This window comes from Strix uralensis, chromosome 5 (genome assembly GCF_047716275.1).
Source record: "Strix uralensis isolate ZFMK-TIS-50842 chromosome 5, bStrUra1, whole genome shotgun sequence".
In the NCBI taxonomy this organism is placed as follows: Eukaryota; Metazoa; Chordata; class Aves; order Strigiformes; family Strigidae; genus Strix; species Strix uralensis.
In genome coordinates this window covers 11,446,293-11,459,469 of record NC_133976.1, presented here as the reverse complement: position 1 = coordinate 11,459,469, position 13,177 = coordinate 11,446,293, and the positions used below count along the sequence as shown (strand labels likewise).

Genomic DNA, 13,177 nt, shown 5'->3' with positions numbered 1-13,177 from the left:
AAACAGATAACAGGGACATGTGTCTGAGTATGGAAAAGCTTCATAAGCTTTAGCAAAAAGGCTTTTCCATAAAATCCACTGAAGCCTGAATGTGTGCGCATGCTATGCACAGAGCCAGCAGCTCCGATTTACCAGTGGGAACCACTGTCTCATACCATCTTAATACATCAATTTAATTCTCACTAGATAGATTTACATGGCTTAGTTAGGTAAACCTGTTAAACTGCATTAAATGCCATAGACTCACCTTCCCTACTCACATGCACAATGACATAGTATGGTATGTAATATAAGTTAGGGTACTGTTTTAAAAATATTTCTTTGGGTGGAAGTAATGACAAAACCCTACTAATTAATGTAAGGATGAAATTTGGAGGGACTTGCTGCACCCACATTTTCCTAGAAATTAAGTTGATATCCTATCTGAATACAAATATCTAAATATGTCTCTCAGAGTGATATTTATCTCTGTTACTATAGACTCCTAATATTTTACTGGATGCAATTTTTGTTTAGGATCCCCTTGTACCACATGCACCTTTACAAAGTGAGCCTTACTTATACAAAGCAGATGTTGAAGACAAGTATGCTGAATTACTTTTACTATCCCCTTAGTAACAACAGAGGCAATTGTCTAACTTTCTGGCTAACTTCTAACAGGTTAAAGTTGGATGGGGTGAGTCAAAATATAACAGTCATTAAACTTCTAGTATATAGATTATTTCATTTTGAGGATTTTACTAGTTATGTCTTTTGAAAAGCATTTTTATCTGAGATAATTTCCATAGCCCCTGTTTCCTTTAATCAGCACTGTTTACTTTTCAGGAGACTATTTTTAAAGTAACTTAATTATTAGAAAAAAGAAAGAAAAAACTAAATTTTGGTGTGGATTCCAAAATGAAATATAACAATAATTTGATAACATTTTGACATAACTACTTCCTAAACCATAGGGTATGCTACAATATCACTAAATGTATCCTCAATATTTGCTCATATGACTAGTGAATATTATAATAGAATTTTCATTTATTAACTGGTTTAATCATTTGAAGTGAATGCTTTCATTTCCATGATTGAGTCAAGGGACTCAAGTAACATTTCAGTGAACAATATGTCAATGAATAAGATCACTTTATTAAAAGCAACAACAAACACCAACTCATGCACACAAAAATAAACTTTTGTGAGAAGACCTCATATCTAAGTGCACATTCCTTCAGTTACACAGTCTACCGGAGAGATTCTTATTGAATTGATCAGTGATCCCTGATAGGAACATGTTAAAAAGACTTGGGGAATGCAAGACAAAAATATGTATTCCAACTATTTATAAATTATTAATAGTGCTAAACAGACTTGTATGCATAAACAAATCCAAACATTGAATTTTTCATGAGAACAAGACTTTAATGCATTACTGATGGTTCATTCAAAATCATAACTTCTTTTTTATTCTAAATGGAGTTTACGGTCCAATTTCAAAATGTGAATACCTTCCCAAAGCCCAGTGCTCACCACTGCAGCAGCTGCATGAATCTGTGGTCTTAAACAACTCAATCCCAAGAGAGATCTCTTTAACCATTTTGTGAACCAGCAATAGAACTTTACTTTTATTCTGGTTGTTGGCTATTTTGGTTCTCCGCTCCTTTTCTTTACTGGTTATACAAACTGGCAAGAAAGCAGACTGAAGATTTCATTACAAGATTTTGAAGCCTATTTGAGACTTACTTTGGCTAACATGCTCAAGTGAAAAAACCATAAATTCAAAATATTTGGAGTGTATTAAAGAGAACTGGGAGTTATTTGCTGCTAGAACAGAATGCTGAGAGGAATTGTGGAGAACATTGGATGTATAATGCCCTGCAAACTTTCTTAAATAAACCCAGAAAACTACAAACTAATTTTACAGTCTTTACCTTGGGTAGAAAATCACAACACTAGATGTATTTCTACTAAAAAAAAAAAAAAAAATCAGTGAAGATAAAAACTAAAACCACATGATTTGGGCATGAAAGCTGTCATTTTGACTGATTTGTCATTTATGAGTAAATATTTTCCTAAGCAAAACTTTCAGTGAATTGAGAAGAATACTTACATGACGGACTGCTTGGAGTATTTCTGTCAATAAATTCATTGAAATTTAATAGAAATTCAGTGTTGTTTTCTGATTTTTTTACATCATTACAGTATTCTCTGAAAAACAACAGAATATCAGTTTTCTCAGATTTGTTTCCGTTGCTACTAAAGCAGACAAATACGGCCCAGCAATTTTAAAGTCAAAGCAGGACTGTGCAACTACAATGAGGTTGCTGGCACTATTTCATCAGTTGACTGCCATGGTCAATATTGAATGTTGGCCATATTGAATATTTCAGGCACCTACAGGAAATAAAGTGTTCAAGTGCCTGCCTAAATTTGAATTATAAGAAAATTCCATGTATGAGATAGAGCATAGATTCCCACAAAAAGCACTCAGGACTAGTGTAGGCCATGAAATTAGGAAATTATAGAGTCTGTAAACTAAACAAGAAAATGCCCAGTGAATGTAGCCTGCTCCTGGGTTAAACTGTACTGGAAAGTACATGGACTGCTGATTAAAACATAGTCACTTCATGCTCAGTTGAGGCTGGATTTACGGAATTAGGGCCTATCCTCTAAGAAGTCTTAAAGGCAATTTTAATATGTTACACAACACACAAGCATATAAACAGTCTTTGTTTTGACATATGGAAAACAGATAAACAGTAAACTACTGTCCTTTATATAATGTAATAAAATAAAGCAATATATCATTGGGCAATTCACTGAGTGCAAGTAAGCACGATAAAAGTCAGTGGACATTTTAAAGGTAAATATTAGATGATGAACGGCATTAAACAACTATAATTAAAATGTAGAGAGCATTCAGCAGTAAAGCAGGGAGCTCTCTTTTTAAATGAGCTTTTTATATTAAATTAATTTTACAAACAAAAGAAGTCTGTTTAAGTAATTCATATGATTAAGCTATCTTATTACCCTTTACTTTACCATGATCCTGAAAGACTACAGGCAGAATTTGCCTTACTACAACATTCACATTTAAACAGAGCTTCATATCAAACAAGCTTTGTTCATGCAGATCAGCCTACCAACTAGGAACTTGCTGAAAACTGCTAATTGATACAGTTGATTATCAATAACTTCAGTCCTTCAGAAAAAATAAATTAAACAGTTTAGCTGAGAATACATTTGAAGATAGAAGACTATGGTTTACATATGAATCAATCTATTCATTGAAATTTAAAAGGATAAACAAGAAATGCAACAATTCTTAACTGATCTTGATGGTACAGCATTTCCTTTGTTGATCATAACTATCTTTTAGAGGAACTTAATACTTAACAACTATTTATCATACCATGTTTCCCTTGCAAACATACATTTACAAGGGCAACAAGGACTACACAATTTCACATGAAAAAACAGGGAACTAATGAACTTAATCAATTTTCAATGACTCAATAATTTTTTATGTTCAATGAATCAAAAATTAATTCATCCATAAGTGATAGATAGATTTGAAACACTTTACCTTAAAGTTGGAAAACATCTTGAGGTAAATATTATGGTATTTATTTTACAAATGAGAATCTAAGGTACAAAGTGTAAAATCTTAAAACTCACAATCAGAAGAAATGAACAAATGAGTATAAGATTTCCATTAAAATATCAATATTAGATTTTACAGCCCTCTGATTAATATAAACAGGAATCAGAGCCTGAAGGTGCTATTTACACTCCAGCAAGAAGATTGATCTTGTAAAACATGAATTTAATAACTGCTCTTATACTTAATATTTTTCACCAAAATGAAACATTATTGGTCATTTGTATTTTGTAAATGTCATTAATCTGATCAAGTGCTTCTTTACTGCTGAAATAATACTTATTACTGGGAAATTAACCAACCTTGGTGCTATAAACGTATATCCAGCTTCATCAAAACGATCAAGCTTCAGTGTTTCCGAATCTACAAAGATGAAGAGTAAACACCAAGTAAGTAAACTGGGCTTTTTGACATAATTTTTCTTCTCAAAATATTTGACTAGCTTTTGCATGCATCCATGAATTTAGAAAGAAATGTTTGAGACACTTTCCTACTAATAAACTGTATACTTCTCAGTATTTCACTTCTTCACAGGAAGAAATTACTTGATTATTATATAAAACACAGCTGGCAACAATAATGTATCTAATAACTTAGAGATGTTCTGTTAGCATGACAACATGAAAACATATGAGATGTTTTCATTAGAATTACAGTCTGATACAGAGAAATATTTGGGACACCGAGTTGTTAGAACATGAAGGAAAATGCTTCTAGTATTTTCTGCTATAAAGTTTAAAAAACTCATCCATATAAGCATCACTTTCAATGCTACTGAAAATAATGGCTTTAAAAGCTGGTGTCACTAAACACTGATAGGACCAGACAATGAAGGATTAGAGATTAACAACATATTGAAATGTGCATGAAAACAGAAAAACACTTTTCTTTTTTTTCTATTGCTATGGTACCCAATGTTCATGGGAAAATTCTGAGATGAGGAATACAGAGGAGAATATCCAGTAGGAATAGAAATACAAGTGAAAAATATCAACTGCAGTAAACAGAAGGAAATTGAGCAACAAGAATATACTTGCCCTTTTTGATTGCCACTATCCATCAGAAAGAGAAAGCAGGGAAACAGAAAAAAACAGGGTAAAGCAAAAGGGGTCACAAACCAATATTTTATTCAAACAGCCCCTTGAATAAAAATATTGTACATAGATAGATCAAAGGTTCAATTTACATACAGCTGTAGTCTGGAAAAAAGACACACATCTTTGAAGACTGAAGAATACGTCCTTCTCAATTATTTCTCAAGTACCATCTATATACTGTGGCTATTTCAAGGGTCTGTTTTGCAGGTTATATTGATATAAGTGCAAAACCAGATGATCTCATCCATCAAGAGAACCATATTCACTCAGTAAAACTTTAATTTTAAACTACTTACTATTTGAAAAAGTTACAAAATAAATCACTGATTGCTAGAAACTTGTCATATTCTACTTCATATGCAGGAGGTGATGGTAGAGCACAGTGAGTTACTGCTAACTAAGTTTTCTCTACACTAACAGTATCTATGCCTGCCAGAGAGATCCATAGTCCTTTTCTAACCTTCTATTTAACTGCATATTTGTTCAAGTTTATCATAACCCTTGGATAAAGTTAAAAGGATGTGATGGGTTCTATTTTGTCTGCTATCTAGATTACAGATAAAGTACACCTAATTAAAAAAAAAAAAAAAAGCATCTGAACACCCACAAGTATAATTTCCAATTATCTCTCCAGAATCTGTAAATGGCTTGAAATTAGTCTAATCCAAAAATACACTACAAACATCCACTCAAACTATTTGTAAAATGCAAAATAAAAACCTAGCTTCAAGCCAAACAAAACAGCACTTTCACATTAATCTATTCCTATGGGCAGCAGAGGAAATTTGCTAAATATTATACTGTAACTACTGTAAAAATAACAAAAAAAGTTTTACTATTATAGTCTATATCATGACATTTAGCTAATAGAATGAAAAAAATAGTATCCAGACCCTTAAAATGACAGCAACAGAGGATACACAAAGCAATGATTCAATAGGCACAGAGCAAGGGGGAAGGGATTGTTAGTGGAACTGGGGTACCTGCACATATTCTATCTTTATAGAATATTTCTTGGACCTTGAATGTTATAATGGGTTAGAATCATTGCTGCAGATTTTGGGTACATCATGATAACATCAGTGAATTCCACAAAATTTATGAATTTTAAAAATTGCTTTTTGAAGTGAATCTGAGACTTGGCAATACTAGACAAAACCAGGGAACGTTCATAGTACTTACATCTGGCTTGAGTTATCGGTTCTTCTATTTTGGCTTTAATATAATAAAAGCTGTATGATGGTAACACCAATGCCAAACTGCAATAGAAATGAGACAAGTAAAGCAATTATGTTATTTGCAGCCGTTTTCCAGTTTCAGCTTCTATGTGTTTTGAAAGCAATTAACAAGTTTGGAAGTTGGATCATCATGAGATGAGATACTCATATAGTGACGTGCCAGTCTCACGCTCTGTAATACACACAAGTAGGTTCATGCCAGACCTGAAGTTCCCTGTGTTTATTTTCATTCTTATTTATGAAATGCACTTTTTAACTGATAAGCAAGGAATTTAAAAATAATTGCAAATAATAAAATACATGATTTCTTGTATCTTCCTCTAACACATTTAGCATCTCAGTGTAACACACGTTGAACTCATCATTCACTGAAAAAAACAGCATGTAGTAGTGCACTGATTTGCATGCATTATATAATGAAAGACTCTCTTTTTACCAATAAAACAACTATTGGTATTCATTAGGAAATGTATCTGGCAATACTTGAATTCACATGACATTTGAGACGCAAAATATTTTCTTGAATCATGCAGTCACCACTAAAAACCTTTGAACATCATTGTATAATAACATTTTAAGATTTGCAAAGCATTTGAAATGTATTTTCTTTTAGATTATATTTATTCTTGTTCAAAAAATACAGCGCTTCTTTTTGCAACTAAATTCAATACATGTGTAGAAGAGTTCTGTTCTAAAATGATATGTAAAGGACAGGAGGTATGAGTAATCATCTCCCATATCGCATGCTTAATTTTTGCACTTGGATTTCATCACTGTAGAAATGCAGTGATTTCTACTGGATAGCTGCAGAAATTAACATTAAAAAAGTTGTACAATTGAGCCATAAATGAGATGACCTTTAATGATACATTTGCCATTTAAACAGAATGTAAGTGAGATTGGTAGAAGGCTATCACTAAATATTCAGCAATTCTCCTCTAGGGAAATCAGGAGCAGTTTACCTGTCATTAACAGTTACTGGCTGGCAGAAATTGCTAATTAAAATCTATAATTTTATGTTTAATAGGTTTTCTGCAATGTGACTCCATAGATTTATTGCTGTATCTCATGCCAAGGAGCTCAGTGAGAATTAAGAAGTCATATAAATCAAATGTATTTCTTTACTGATTGCTAGATGGCATAGTCTGATAAAAAACTTTATTTTCTTACAGACTATAAAGATAGAGGAAGTTCAACACAAAAATGAGATACTGAATAAAAGATCCTACATTTGCATTCTCTTGTTAAAACTGATTTTTTTTAGTTTTACATGCAAATTAACATTTGCATTCTCATTGGCTGCACACCTGTGCAGAACACAACAGAAAATGGGAACCAGCTTGGCTGAGGACTACTGTAATGCACCACGATAAAAACATTGATTTGGTAAAAATTTGATTCAATATTTGTACCATCTAGTGCTGAACTAGAGTAGTTTAAATTTCTGGGACTTGGTAAACCTCAACTCGTTTTGGATAATGTCAACTTTCTACATTCCTTCTAATGTTACAGAGCTTTGTGCTTAAGTTTCATTCAAGGGGGCATGTGCTTTTACTTTTTTTTACTTTATTTGTTCTTCCTGCCATTCACTATGTAATTTCTACTTACAAAGCTGTATCAGTACTAATTAGTTAAAACTTGTCAGAAATAGATATGGATTTCAGAGATAATCAGTAGCATGGTTCTTGCCTCTAAGATCTGACACAAAGGTTAGCAAAGTCATGACATAAGCAATGACTGTGACTGAAAAATATTTGCAAAAAACATGTCATGTCCTTTATTTAGAACAAAATATAGCATCTTTCTTTTTAATATACATATTCAAACAAGTACATGGAAATGCAAAGAAAATAAATAAGAGGAGGGATATAAGAGAAAGTGTACAATTAAGAATCAAAGTATACTGTGACATAGAAAGTAGGAGGAAAACTAAGACTCTTAACATCAATCATAAACCCAATTTTTTCCTGCATACTGAAATACCAGCTGGATGAAAGACTGAGGTTCTGGTCCTTAGACAGAGCAACAATTCTGAGCTGTAAAGCTGTAAAGGAACCCAGAAAATCCTACAGGCCTGTACACAAGACACTCTCATTCTGACTTAGCTGGTACAGAAAATGTAACACTAAAAATATTAACCAAAATAAACAAAAAGGACATTTAACTACACAAAAGACGATGGAGAACAGAAATGAGTTACCTGTAATCAGTGCCATTCACAGCAGTCCATGTATATGTTCTGTTTCCTTTATCAATGTATCTCTACAAAGAGATATTGGTGAAAAAAATAAATTATTAACTCTGGAGCTTCAACAAGTGTGACCTTTTCTTGAGAAACACAGTGTAAAACCAAGTACAAATCTGTTGGAATTCTATTTATTATTTTGCTGCAACTCCTTTTCTTAAACATTTTTCAAACTTATGTTATGCAAAAGAATCACCTATATCTTTTTTATTAATGAAATGCAAATTTAAATAAAATCAAACATGACTTATCATTTTCCTTTTAAAATTCTTTAGCCAGGCTTATGAAAATATTTTTCTATGTGATTTAATTTTGATGAAAGATGTTTTCTCCTTTATGAACCATTCTGCAGTTAAACTATGAAAGGCAAAAAAACCTCAATTATAAAAAGACTTTGTGGGTAACTGTAACAACAAAAACACCCAGTGCCTGTCCTTTCAGGTCACAGTACCACTGGCTAAATGCATTTAAATTTGAGTCATATCTATAGGCACAGCCAGGTAATCCTGATTCTATAGGCACCCCATGCTAAACTTACATATGTTTCTAATCTCATTATGAGGGTCTTGAATTTGTGAAAAAAATAACATTGAAGTAAATCTTTATTTTTAAATAATATATTAGAATAAGCTTTACCATTTGTTTTCTTTTGGTATGAAAAATAATGTGACAGACACAGTCCAACAGTTTCCCATAGATTTAATCATTAATGCACCTGGCTGACATTGTTTTACTCTTTTTCACTTTGCATCTACGTTCTTTCTTCCCCTGTGGTAAAACAAAAGTATGAAAATGACCATGCTTATGAAAAAGAGGTGTCTTTTTTGACATTTATGATTTTAAACCTTCTCATTACCTGGCTGCTGCTTTTCAGTACAGCATGACAGTGTAAATAGCTTAATAGTCATTTTGAAAAAAAAAAAGAAAAACAGAAAAAAGGAAAAAAAGAAAAAAGGAGAAAAAAAGATGCATATATCAGGGTCTATTTTATATTTAAGGTAAAAAGATGGCTGAAGAGATTCCTATACAAGCCTATTTATATTTAATAATATTTAGATATTTAATTATAAATTATATATATTGTATATAATGTATTATAAATTTTATAAATTTAATTATAATTGTGTATATTTATATTTAATAATGTGCCTATACTATTACAAGTAGACACTTGAACCTAGTGCTGGCAGTCTCACCAAATCAGGTACGGTGCTATGGGTTGCACACCATGTACGATTGCAAGAGAGAATTAGTACCCAGGGTGGGAAGGAAGGAAAAGAAGAACTAGGCTCTTATTAAATCCTGTTGCCACCAGCACTGTGAACGTGCTTGAAAGCAAATTGGCTGAAACCTCCCTTCAAAGATAACCCAGCAGATCACACGTCCTCATAAGTCAGCTCCCATTTACCTTTGCTTACTTCATTACTGAGTGGTCTGGGACCATCTCATCTCCAGCTGGTCACTGCCAAAGAACCTACACATGTTAGTGCAGTTTTTATGACCATTCAGTTTTCACTACTGCCCACCCCGGCTGCCCGAATGTGGCAATGCTTTTGTTCCTATGGCATCTTCTCTGTTAGTTGGAAAGCCCCTGAGGCCTTAGGAGACTCCAGCGCGCCCCACCCACGCTTGCTACGAGTCCAGTCTCTATGTTTTATTTAGTATGAGGTCATCTCCCAAGACACTGCTGGGGCCAGCTGCAACACAAAAGGAAAGCAATGCAAACTTAAACCAAAAAGCAAAACAAAAAGGACATCAATTTTAAGCCTCAGGACTGCAACTGTCAGTTCAGAGCAACCGACCACATCAGCCCTTTTTATAAGAAAATATATGAAGCTAATAAGTCCTAAGTGATGCACAGCTCATGCATGGCCCATGGTCTGAAGCAGCTTTATTCTGGCTCCAGCAGCATGGAGCTGGGAGGGTGCAATGGCTTGAAGCAGTCACCATCTCCAGCCATCTCTCCCTGATCCCTTCTTCTCTCAGCAAGGTCCGAGTAGAGGAAGAAATGTTGGACTTTGATGAGGTGAGGAAGGTGAGGGAAAATAATTTCATTGGGTACTTGAAGCATCTGGGATCAAAAGGCTTGGGATATTCTATTCAAACACAGACTGTGGTCTGGGCTGTGGATAACTGACATATTCTCACACACCCAGGGACATTATATCTCCCCCACTCCCCCGCCCCGATGCTGTAGCTGACTCCAGCATTTGCAAGTGTAAATGGTTTCCCTCCCTCCTTCCCCGGGCAAACAGTTGCAGGACCAACTGTTTCAGGTCCTTTTTATCACACAGCCCGAGAAATGCAAGCACAGCCTGAGATCTTTTCAACAGCTTTGCTATGAATGCAATTTCTTGTATAACGCCAATAGTGTTATTGTTTTTTTGCGACCTTCTAATCCTCCCTTTTCTAAGCACCTACACAGAGACCTTTTCACTCAGCCTTGGAAAGGCACTCCTTAAAGAAAACAACACCACAAATCTGAAAATGTCCCAGTGAGTCCCTCCCTTCAGGAGCAGCTTATCCCCAACATGGATGCCAGCAGAACTTCAAACTTATGGGCATGATTTGCACCTGGACAATGTCAGTGTATAAGGCTTGAGTTAAATTGACTTCTCTCATAGAGACTAATGTAGGAAAGTATGACTCTGCTGCTTACATGATTACAAGATCATCATTATCATCATCTTTCAGCTAAGGTCATCTACACTTACATTTGTCTATCCCCACTGAAGCTGAGGTTCTGTGCTCAAAAAGAGAGTCTATGAGGTTCTGCACTTTCTGAATATGGTATCAGAAGGAAGACAGCACCAACACTGAGACAAATTCCCTAGACTCTGCAATATAATAGAATACCATGACAACCTTTCTGCAACAAAGTCAACACCTTATTAGCAAGAAGGTGAATGAACATACAGATTTTAATCTGTCTCCTCACAGGTGACACACATGCAAGTAAAGCCACTGATCTCCTCAACGACACTCACAGCTCAGGAATAAAAAAATGCCTCTGATGGATTTGCACAGTTGTTGAAGATTCTGAGCATGGCTTCCTGTCCTTATTTGCACTCCTTTTAAATTACGCTATCAGAAGCAGTATGCTTTGTCAAATCCAGTGCAGATACTAACAGGCTGAGGAATGGTCATGAAATGTCGAGCTCTGGAACCCTCAGCACAGGAAAGACATGGATGTGTTGGAGTGGGTCCAGAGAAGGGCCACAGAAATGATCAGAGGGATGGACACCTCTCCTATGAGGATAGTCTGAGAGAGTTCAGGTTGTTCAGCCTGGAGAAGACTCTGGGAAGACTTCATTGTGGCCTTTCAATACCTAAAGGGGGCTTATAAGAAAGATGGGGACAGACTTTTTAGCAGGGCCTGTTGTGACAGCACAAGGGGCAATGGTTTTAAACTAAAAGAGGGTAGATTCAGACTAGATATAAGGAAGACATTTTTTACAATGAGGGTGGTAAAACACTGAACAGGTTGCCCAGAGAGGTAGTAGATGCCCCATCCCTGGAAACATTCAAGGTCAGGTTGGATGGGGCTCTGTGCAACCTGATCTAGTTGAAGATGTCCCTGCTCATTGCAGGGGGGGTTGGACTAGATGACCTTTAAAGGTCCCTTCCAACCCAAAACATTCTATGATTCTATGGTTCTAAGTATGTTCGCAAAGGTCTGTTGCAGAACCAAGTGACCATGAACTTGACATTGTGAAATCACAGCACGGACGAATGATCAAGACATGTTTCAGAAAATTCAGCTCCATTTTCAGCCTCATCTAGCAAAGACAACATGTCCATTGCCACTGATTTTGACCCATGAAGACAAGTAAGTTTCTATCATGTTTAATGCAAAAATAGACTAGGACTATAAAATATTATTTTCTGTATCAAAACTCCTCAATGCAGAGTTGAGTCAGAGGACTGGTAATAGGAACTGCTCAGTATTGAGCATCACGTGGTGTAATCTGGCCAAAATTTAAAACAGAGTTTAAAAGTTACTACCATCTACTAGATGTTGAATGGAATATAAGTAAGGAATGTGCTGGTTTAAACAGAATAAAAAACCCCTAAAGTCTGAGACCTGATTTCCTATCAGTTTAACTTGATTAGATTCTGTAGCATATGCCTTGTAGGAGGAGGAACTTTTCACCAGACATTCTGCCGTTTAAGGACAACCAGCAGAGCCATTGGAGATATCAGTTACAGGAGATCAACAGGAGATGTCAGCTAATACTACACATGAAAAATTAACTGCACAGTCCCAAGCAATTCTGCTGAGTATTGTTATGGTGTGCTTACGTACGTAAGAGTTACATAGTGTCTCCTTGATGTTATTTTTGCTTCACATTTTTCTGCTAAGTCATTAAACTAGCTATCTTCAAGCTCATTTACATTCAGAGTAAAGGTTTGAAAAGCTTTTGTAGAACTGTAACTGTGGGGCATACTCCAGGCAGACCTGCTCCTTTGGCACACCAGTCATGATTTCTTCTCATTAAGGTTCCCAAGAAGTAGAGTATACATGTAAGGTTTGAGTATTTCCTATTGCTAGGAAACATGTCTGTCTTATTAGAGAAACCAGTATCAATCTTTATCAGGAATGAGCATTTTGGACAGGAAAATAAAGAACTCAACAAACTGTTCAGAAAGCACAAGTGCATAATATAAGATGAATTTGCTTATCCCAAATAGTCTTCATTTATGGCATATAAACGTTATATTTTTTCTCACTATTTTCTTCCTATTCAACCACAATATAAACTACCAAACCCATTCTCATACATCTCCGCAAGCAAATTAAGTACTTTATTTTGGGATTTATACACAGAAGTAGGCTGGGTCCATTTCCTGGTGAACAGAGTGTAAGACCTCATCAACAACTGCCTGATTAATGATGTACCAAAGAAACCAAGAAAGAAAACAATTCTTCTTTTCATAAGAACTTAAT

At 35.0% G+C, this 13,177-nt stretch overlaps 1 protein-coding gene across 7 annotated transcripts in view; it reads right to left on the bottom strand.

Moving 5' to 3' along the window:
* Positions 1 to 13,177, bottom strand: part of CACNA2D1 (calcium voltage-gated channel auxiliary subunit alpha2delta 1) — a 434,706-nt gene that overhangs the window by 33,362 nt on the left and 388,167 nt on the right. For 4 of the 7 annotated variants that reach the window (XM_074869856.1, XM_074869858.1, XM_074869857.1 and 1 more), the window contains 4 exons: positions 8,185 to 8,246; positions 5,914 to 6,005; positions 3,952 to 4,012; positions 2,099 to 2,196 (listed from right to left, as the gene is read on the bottom strand). In XM_074869856.1, coding sequence (XP_074725957.1) covers positions 2,099 to 2,196; positions 3,952 to 4,012; positions 5,914 to 6,005; positions 8,185 to 8,246 — 313 coding nt within the window. The remainder of the gene's footprint in view (positions 1 to 2,098; positions 2,197 to 3,951; positions 4,013 to 5,913; positions 6,006 to 8,184; positions 8,247 to 13,177) is intronic. The other 3 variants (XM_074869859.1, XM_074869860.1, XM_074869861.1) reach the window with 1 other exon arrangement.